Source organism: Mastomys coucha, unplaced genomic scaffold (assembly GCF_008632895.1).
Source record: "Mastomys coucha isolate ucsf_1 unplaced genomic scaffold, UCSF_Mcou_1 pScaffold20, whole genome shotgun sequence".
Classification (NCBI taxonomy): Eukaryota; Metazoa; Chordata; class Mammalia; order Rodentia; family Muridae; genus Mastomys; species Mastomys coucha.
In genome coordinates, this window is record NW_022196903.1 from 62,775,397 (window position 1) to 62,785,827 (window position 10,431).

Sequence of the window (10,431 nt, forward strand, 5' to 3'; positions counted from 1 at the left end):
CAAGTATAAAACATGTATTAATTTAATGTGAACCTCTGAGTAATTCCTGGACTCCCAGGATCAATTGTAGAAAGAAGGAGAACTTAGGACATTTCTCCATGTTTTCCCTCATTTTTCTACATACTAGAGGTTTTCAATCCTCCTAATATTGAGATTATTTAATAAACTTCCTCTTATCTTGGTGAACTACAAACATAAAATTATTTTGTTGAGAATCACTACTGTATACTCAATTGTACTTTGAAGGACTCAAGTGAGTTTTTTTGACCATAACTGGAGAACAGAAAGATATGAAGTCTATATAAGTTAGACACATCAACAAACCCTCTCTTCTTAGTTGGGGAGGCTTCCTCTCAGTGAATGATTCTGCTATGAATCATCACTATTGCATTTATTATTTTACATTTAGTTGTAAGAGAGTACATCATGCTGATAATTCACCAATCTCTCTTTCTATATTTATATGATAATTTCCTTTGCTGTCAATTTCAATTGCTAATATATATGTAGCTGAAAATATGCTGAAGCTCTATTAGAAGAAGAAATCTAACAGAATGTTCTTGGGCCTGTAGAATTGTCTCAATACATAAAGTGCTTAGAATATACAAACCAAATGATCTGTCTTTGATCTCCAAATATCTATGAGAAGATGTAAGAAGTTTCTTGAAATTTGTTTATGTATACATTGTGAAACATGCACACAACATTTAAACATATCATAGACTGAAAAAGGATGAAGAGGAGGAGAAGGAGGAGAAAGTGTGAGGTGGGGAAGAGGAGAATGGAAAATAGAAGACAAAGAAGAAGAAAAAGAAGAGGAAGAGGAAAGGGAAGAAGAAGAAAAAACAGGAGGAAGATGAAGGAGAAGCAGAAGAAGGAGAAGTAGCAGTAGAAGGAGAAGGAGGAGAAGGAAAGGAGAAGGAGAAAAGAAGGAGAAGAAAAGTGGAAGAAGAACAAAAATCTGGATTCTCATGATAGCAAAGGATAATCCACCATTGATACCTTCAGCGATACTAACATGGTAGGTGAATTCATCATCAAGACAAGGACAAAGTAGTTGGTTAACTCAACACAAGATGAGAGAGGGTAGATAATGAGCTATGCAGTAAGATGATGACAGGATAGAAGATACATTAAGAAAAAAGGAAAAGGGGTACAAAATGACCTCAGCATCAAGTTTCAAAGTATAAAACACCTTTTTGAAAACCTTTTCCCATACCTTGACAACCTTCAGATTATGCCTTCTAGTTGGAAGATGAATTGTTCCACTTCAGTTACAATAACCAAGATATTATCTCCCAAGCATGCCTAGAAATCTACCTCAACTGTGAATATCTCACTGGTGTGCCAGGAGACTTATCTAGTTAAGTTACTAAAGATATTTTGAAGGTGAAAATTATTAATAAGCATCACAAAAATGAAACAATGAAACCCCTGAGTCTTACAGATGCACAGTTACAAGTAGCTTTGTCAAGATAGTGCTGCCTGTGAACAAACACCTTGTTGTTTGTTGGTACACATCAGGGAAAGATTTTAACCACTGATGTACTAGAGCTAGAAAACAATAAATCTAGATCTTCTCCCTATCAACCTGGAGAGTATGCAAAGGCCCTGTGACACTTCACTGAGAATTCGAGCCTCTAAGACTGCTATTTGAAAGGAAAGAAGCTATGCTAATTGATAGAGAAGAAATAGCCCAAAGCAAACAGTAAAAAGATTATGTCACTTGGGGTGAATATGCTTTACCCAGGAACCATAAACTACATAATAAACTACAAGTCTCATAGATGAGAGACCACATTTTGAGTTGTTATCACAATCTAAGAAGCAGAGAATCAGAGTCCAGAACATCTAATGCAAGTGGGTTTCTTGTACAGTTTCTTCAACCATATGGACAATATCTGGATGGTTTATTTTTTTATACTTGGCATACAAAGAGCCATGTTGCTCACATGTGTATCCTAAACAAAAGTCTCCAATTATTGGAGATAAGTCTCTGAAATTCATTCAAAATCTACCAATGTAATTACACTGTGTTTTGGCTCATTGAAAATTTCTGTACAAGAACCTAGGGACAGTAGAAAAATGCACTTATTTTTTGCAAGCCATTATTTTAAGTGAATGCTGTAAGTATTATTGACATTCTGAGGTCTCTAAGGCGATCAGCATACCCAGTATCTTCAGCAATGTAATTTTACCATCTATATTTGGTGGGCAGAAAAGAGTAGTAACAATATTCTACTTTGCTTTGAGCCCCTTAGGCCATCCTGGAGAACTTGTAGGAAGGTTTCCCACATTTTGGAAAAATGGAAAATTTGCTGAATATGCCATGGATTTTGAAAGAAACATTATCAGTCCATGGAAGGAATTGTCATTCAAGCATGTCTGACACTGTATAATAAAATAATGAGTGATTTCTTATAAGTTGTAGGACAATATCTCCATGCCTACATATGAAGTACATATTTACCTATTTATTCATAGACTTCATGTCTTTGCCCAAGTAAACTATGAGTTTCTGTTGGTATTTTAATGGTATTATAAAAATACATGTCATGTTTAACTTCTATGAATAACCACATTCTCTATCACAATTTAGATTCTAAATATAACTAATGGGTTTTATTAGGTAAGTAGCTGTCTTGTTCAATGTCAGTTTATTATTTCTAACACTTCTTATATCTCCCTTGTAGATAAACCAACTCATCTGTTCCATTTTGATAAGTTGTCTGTGCCCATCATTTTATCTATGGCCCTGCATGGTTTTCTTCCTCAAGCTTACTCTCTATTATCTGTTCATGATTGCAAGATCACATCATAGTGTGCCAACCTTTAAAAACTTCATTTGATTGTCTACAGTTTGCTGTATTATGGCTTTATATTAAATAACTTGGTACCATCATTACCAAGAGTAGGTTCTATACTGTTTTATATTTTTGTAATCTGACTATACAAGAGAATAGGTAATATCTATGTTTTTTTTCACTTCATAATAGCATGATGTGGTATATGTGTGAATATATATAGTGTCAGTGTGAACACTATATTTCATTACATCTATAACCACTAGAACTAAGAATTGTCCCACCTGCCATAGTATATTTTTTCTAAACACACTACTACTTGGCATGCATCACTATAAATATAGTATTTATTCTAGACTCCAAAATAGACATTATGTAACCCTGTCTTCATTTTAGCTATTTAACAGTAGATAGCAGCACAATCACATATCTATTCAGTCAATATCACCAACCCTAGAGCTGTAATTACATTAAGATTAGAAAAAAAGAAGTTTTGATAGCCAGAAGCTAGAAAAAATCCAGATGTTCCACAACAGAAGAATGGATACAGAAAATGTGGTTCATTTACACAATGGAATACTACAAAGCAATTGAGAACAAGGACATCCTGAGTTTTGTAGGCAAATGGAAGGAACTAGAATATATCATCCTGAATGTGGCAACTCAGACACAAATAGTCATGCATTGTATGTACTCAATAATAAGTAGATATTAGCCAAAAGTAAAAAGGTACAGAATACCCAAGATAGAGTCTGCAGAACTCAAAAAGGTCAACAAGCTGAAGGGCTCAAATAAGGACACCTTAGTCCTACTTGGAAGGGAGGAGAAATCAGCCACAAGTGAGGAGAAAAGGAGGGACCTGGGAAGGAAATGGAATGGGAGGTACAGAGAGGGGAACATGATCTGATATTGGGTGGAGGAAAAGGACTGAAGCCCTGAGGGCAAGCAGAAAGAATGGAAATATGCAACCTTGAAAGTTAGTATACCAGAATGTACCAGAGACCTGGGAATATACCAGAGACCAGGGAAGTGAGAAACTCACAGGACTCAAAGGGAGGGACCTTATGTGGAATGACTACAGTGGAGAGAGGAAACTTATAGAGACCACCTCTAGCAGGATGACAGGACATCAAGTAAGGGAGGGAGTTGCCATCTCACAGTCACAAATCTGTCCCATAATTGTTTCTGTCTGAAAGAACTACAGGGATGGAAATGGAGAAGATCCTGAGGAAAAAAATTTCCAATGACAGGCCCAAAGTGGGATCCAGCTCAAGGGGAAACCCCAAGGCCTGGAACCATTACTCAGGCTATGGAGTGCTCACAAAAAGGCACCTAGCATGACTGCATTCTGAAAGATCCAACAGCAGCTGAATGACTCAGATGCTGGTATTTGTACTCAAGCAATGGAGGAAACTGAGCCCTGTGGTTAAATTAGGAAAAAAATTGAAGAAGCTTAGGAGGAGGGCAACCCTGTAGGAGGACCAGTAGTCTCAATTAACCTGGACCCCCAAGATCCCTCAGGTACTGGATCACCAACCAGGCAGCATACACCAGGTGATATGAAGTTCCATATATATATATATATGTATCAGAAGACCTCCATGCAGACTACTTGCTGGTAGGTCCCAGTCCCACCAGGGTCTCTCTGGGGCTGAGCAGGATGGCAAGTGTTGATGGTCCAAAAGAAACACTGAGCCGGGAGTCTCATATAAGCAGGATCTATGCCATCAGCCTTTTACTTATATAAGCCCTGAACACAGGGAGGGAGATTTTTGGTGGGGAAAGTGACATAGGAGGCAGAGAAAGGTGATGGAGGATGTGGAGTGACTGACAGGCCCAATGGCAAAGCTCTACCTCAGCAACAGTTAGGGGCAGAGGCCAAAAGGTCTTGTTTAATAACCCCAATATGGAAGTGACTGAGACCAGTTGCAAAGCTCGAGTCAGGCTTGGGTTTGTCCTCAAAGCCCAACACCACCAGATCTGGATTCAGTCAAGAAGATGTATCTAACTCCCTAGACAGTAGAGGCCCTAGTGAGTTTAGAGGTCTGGTGGGGTGTTCAGATGGTGGAGACATCGCCATGGAGACAGTGTGGCATGAGGAGGTATGGGATGTGGAATAATCAAAGGGTGACCCAGCAGGGGAATAAAATCTGGAGTGTAAAAAAAAGAAAAGGGAAAAGAAAGAAAAAAATAACAAAAAGAAGTTGTTCAGGACCCACATGAAGGTTAAGCTGTAGATCAGCTACATATGAGCAGGGAAGCCTATGTCCAGACTCTGGATATTCTTTAGCTGGTAGTTCAGACTCTGAGAAACCCAAGGGTCCAGGATAGTTGATTCTGTTTGTATTCATGTAGAGTTTCTATCCTCTTTGGGGTCTTGCAATCCTTCTTCCTGTTCTTCCATAAGAGTCTCCAAGTTCCATCCAGTGTTAGGCTGTGGGTGTCTGTGACTGAGTCAGCTACTGGGTGGAGCCTCTCAGAGGACAACATGTTCTGGTCTGCATGCATAATATAGTATAGTTAACAGTATTAGGGATTGGTGCTTGCCTATGGGGTATGTCTCAATTTGGGCCAATTATTGGTTAGTTCATCCCTTGATCTCTGCTCACTTCCCCTTCCCTGTATTACCTGTAAACAGGATAAAATTTGGGTTAAAATTTTGTGGGCAGGTTGATGTCTCTTTCGTTCCATAGGTTTCCTGTAGGCTAAGGGAGGTGGCTTTTTCAGGTTTTATATCCCCAATATAGTGAGTCAGAGCTAAGGTAATCCCCATTGATTCTTGGGCACCTCCCCTATTACAGTTCTCAGTGCAGTCCTGCAGATGCTCCCTATCTTCTTACCTCTGTCATTTGTAGATTTTAATTTATTTTCATGGACACCAAACCATCTCGTCTGTCCTTCTCCACACAAGATCTTGAATCCTTTCCCCATCCTCTTCCTCCCAGTTCACTCCAACAATATGCCTCTCATAACTATTTCATTCTCCTTTCTAATTAAGATTCAACCTTCTCTGTTTGGGCCTTCCTTATTTTTCTTCTTTGGGTCTGTAAACTATGACATGGTACTGTATTTTCTGGTTAAAATCCACTTATAAGTGAGTACATACACGGAATGCCCTTTTAGGACAGAGTTACCTCACTCAGGATGATATTTTCAAGTTCCTTCCATTTGCCTGAAAAGTTCATGATGTCTTGGTTTTTAATACCTAAATAGTGTTCCATTGTGTATATGTACATTTTCTTTATTCATTCTTTGGTTGAAGGACAACTAGGGTGTTTCCAGTTTCTGGCTATTATGAATAAAGCTGCCATGTACATGGTTGAAAGTATTTGTGAGATGTTGGATCACCATTTGGGTATATGCCCAGGTGTGGTATATATAACTCTTGAAGTAGAACTACTGCTAGTTTTCTGAGAAAATGCCAAATCAATTTCCAAAGTGGTTGTACATGTTTGAACTGCCACCACCATTGAAGGAGTGTTTTACTCACACTACATTCTCACCTGCATGTGCTATCTCTGGAGTTTTTAGTCTTAGTCATTTTGGTAGGTGTGAGATGGAACCTCAACTGAAGCTGGGGCTATCTCAAAAGTTGATGCCTGTGATATGTGATATGTTCTACTAGCTGGGCTATCTTGCCTAGCCTGGTAGAGTCTTGAAGTTCATGAGTTGGTGGAATACTCCGGGGACCCCCACCTCCTCAGAGGAGAAGGCAAGGTGTAGTGGTGGAAAGTTTGTGAGAGGGGGAGCAGGAGAAAGCACTGAGCCAGATGCAAAGTGGATAAGTAAACAAATATATTAATTAAATTAAATTTAAAAAAAGGAGACAAAAAGTTTCAGACCTCTTGATCCACTTTGCATCAAAGAAGATCTCCAGTTTCTGCTTGCTTTGAATATTAGTCATTGTAGTCACAATACCAAAGCTTCTTTGAGAAAACTGTGTTAGTTAGAAGTTAATATATTTTATGTTTCTGGTGGTTCAGGAGATTTCTTAGCATTTGAGAGCATTTATTGCTTTTGTGGAAAACATGGAATCAAATGGTGATATTTACATAATGGCCTACAGTCATTCATTACTCCAGTACTGGGGTATGTGAAGCCCTCTTCTGACTTCCCTGGGTATCAAACATGCATGTTATACACATACCTTCATGCAAGAAAACTACTCATAAACAGAATAAAATAAATAAATTTTAAAAAGATTAGATATCCTTCTATCTCAATAGAATAATGACAAAAATATTATTTCATTTTTTGAGGTTTCTTGAGAATCCCACACTAATTTCACACTTAGTGTGATGGAGACATCCTTTTCTTTATCCATGATGAAGTTCATGGAATGGTGTGCTGATTATTGTTGTTGTTGTTGGGATTTTTTTTTGGGGGGGGGGGTTCGAGACAGGGTTTCTCTCTATAGCCCTGGCTGTCCTGGAACTCACTTTGTATACCAGGCTGGCCTCAAACTCAGAAATCCACCTGCCTCTGCCTCCCAAGTGCTGGGATTAAAGGGGTGCGCCACCACTGCCCGGTGGGATTTTTTTTTTTTTTTGAGACAAGGTTTCTCTGTACAGTCCTGGCTCTCTTGGACCCACTCTTTAGACTACCCTGGACTCAAACTCAGACATCTGCATGCCTCTGCCTCTCAAGTACTGAGATTAAAGGCATATGCCACCACTGCCCACGGTGTGCTGATTTATTTGTATTATATAACACCAAGGATGATTTAGTATCCTTAACTGGTGAAATATAAAATCCATATTCACAAAAAAAAATAATGGATGATTTTTCATTTTTTATTCTGAAGTAACCAGGATAAGATCAGCAACTAGATGCTAAGTAAAATGAAAAATGAGACCATGTGTTATTTGGAAAGAATAGTAGCCATTTAGTTAGAACTGCATGCTCATAAAGGCATACTTAATAATTAACTTGAAGATGGGCAGTGTTGGTGCACTCCTTTAACCCCAGCACTTAGGAGGCAGAGACAGACAGATTTCTGAGTTCAAGGCCAGCCTGGTGTACAGAGTGAGTTCCAGGACAGCCAGGGCTATACAGAGAAATCGTGTCTTGAAAAACTAATAATAATAATAATAATAATAATAATAATAATAATAATAATAATAATATTAATAATAATAATAATAACAAAAATAAATTGGAATGCAACAATTCTTAGGTCAGTATCTCTCAATACATCTATCTCTTCACAGAGTCCCTTAATTCTTTTTCACAATTGTTGATAAAAATAGAAGTCTTTCATAAAGGGAGGAATGAGAAATCATTCTTAAGAAAGATCTAGAGAGAGACATAGCCATGCTTCATTATTGGTATACTAACTTCAAAGTTTTAGGAAGATAACTGAAACTTTACCTAAGATAAAGTAAAACTATTTTTAAATAAATAGTTTTATTCACTTTACAACCCTATATCAGCACTCCCTCTCCTTCAAGTACCCCCTCATGCAAGTTCTCTCCCATTCACTCAGTCTTTGCTGTAAGTAAAACATTTGGTCAAACTTAGACATGAATTTGCAGACTCAGGTGCTATCAATCTTTAATAACTAAAATGTAATTTATTTTAAAAGTACTCATATATTCTCAGATAATAAATGAAACATGAACTGAACAGTTTCAGGGCACAGTGCATCCTGAGAAAAGTGATTTTTCAGAGTAGTTTTAGATGAGTGCATCTCCATGAATCTCCAGACCATTTTCTCTTAAATCCAGAGGAACCATTGTGTCCATTAATTTCATTGGGTGAATTATTTTTCCTATCCTTCTAGAGATGGCATTGGTGCATGAAAAGTGGAGAAATGTCTCTGAGCACAGAAATGTCTCTGGACTCAAGATTACATTTAGGTGCTATTTTGCCATTAGCTTTGTGGGAATGATCATCTGAACAGACTGGAATGAGTAGGTGAGCAGTCTAATGAGCAGAGTTCAAGGAAACAAGAAGCAGATAATGATTTCTGTGATCATTATAAACAGTCATTCTTGATACTACTTCATTATGGGAGAAATATACCTCTAACTACTCAATTGAACATGCCTTGTTTATTATATCAAATAAATCTTGTCTTTAAGGAAATATAAATGTAATAATACAGGACAAGGATTTTCTTCCTAAAAAGGAGAAAAGAGAAAACAGAAATATCTTTCCTTATCAGAGAGTGACTACTAATAAATAGATATTGTCCTAGATTAACCTGGTTTGCCTAGTTAACAGACCATGTGTTTATAAGCCAAGAACTGCCTAGACCATATCTTTCTATTTGCATACTTCATCTTCAGAAACCACAAATATCTCACAGTTGCTTAAAAGCGATGTACTTATGAGAATAACAGTAATTAGCTAGAGACACAAATTCAAATACAAAATGGATGTTTGGGTGCAGATTTTCAGCTTCTTGCTAATCAGTGTCACAGGTAACAGAGGGCAGGGAGTTTGAGCTGAGAATCCAACCAAAATTCTTTTGCCTGGGGAAATCTAATATATACTTTTTTCTTTTTCTTTCTTCTAAACTTTCCATGATATAAAAAATATTTTTAATCTCTATTTCTACTAATACCTCTCTCTCTCTATGTCGCTTTTTTCTAGTCATAGTGTCCAGAGGAGAAATTGTGCTCACCCAGTCTCCAGCAATCATGGCTGCATCTTCAGGGGAAAAGGTCACCATCACCTGCAGTGCCAGCTCAAGTGTAAGTTACTTGCACTGGTACCAGCAGAAGTCAGGTGCCTCCCCCAAACTCTGGATTTATAGCACATCCAACCTGGCTTCTGGAGTCCCAGCTCGCTTCAGTGGCAGTAGGTCTGGGAACTCTTACTCTCTCACAATCAGCAACATGGAGGCTGAAGATGCTGCCACTTATTACTGCCAGCAGTGCTGTAATTCTCCACACACACAGTGATACAGACTGGTACAAAAACCCTCTAACTCCTTAGGGCCCAGCTACTTCCTCCTAGAGATAAAATGTGGCCAGGGGTTTGATTACAGTAGTCCACATAGGATGTTCTGCTTTACAGTGTCATTTGCATTTTCAATAACTGTCTCAATAATATTCCACTTTACTCCAGTGCTGTTCTCAATAGTCTACTTCACCTATGTTTATTTATTCTCAATTCTCGTTCTGTTTGTTGAAGACAAGTGTGGCAGGCACTTCTCCTCAGATATGTTACCGGTAGTCCCCATGAAATTTCACATCTAGTTTCTGCTACTTTCACTGATTTTAGGATCATCTTAATAGGAGATTTTACTTTAGGTAAAGTCATTTACTTACAATACACTAATGTTGTCATCCTATAAAAAGTCTGTTATCTAATTTTTATTAGCAGACTTTCTTCTCTACTAAATTGCCCTGTTTGTATTTGCTTGAAATGATTTTTTCTCAAAAAATTTAAAAAAATATTGACAATCATATATATTTCCTTTCTGTCCTCATGGGAAGTAATTGGAACACTCCACTAAGAAAGAAACCAATAACACAACAGAAAATTAATAAATGGACATTAATTTTTCTTTTTTTTGGATCTTAATTTTATTTTTTTTGTTCTTTTTTTTAAGATATTTTCTTTATTTACATGTAAATTTCTCCATTCCCATTTTCCCCTCCAAAAACAAAGAAACAAA

General features: G+C 37.6%; 1 gene segment (V, D, J or C); it reads left to right on the plus strand.

Annotated features, from left to right (window-relative positions):
* The first annotated feature begins 9,105 nt into the window (after nucleotides 1-9,105).
* Nucleotides 9,106-9,712, plus strand: LOC116099879. The segment is given in 2 exon segments: nucleotides 9,106-9,229; nucleotides 9,402-9,712. Coding segments are annotated over 2 exon segments (360 nt in total).
* Nucleotides 9,713-10,431: the final 719 nt, after the last annotated feature.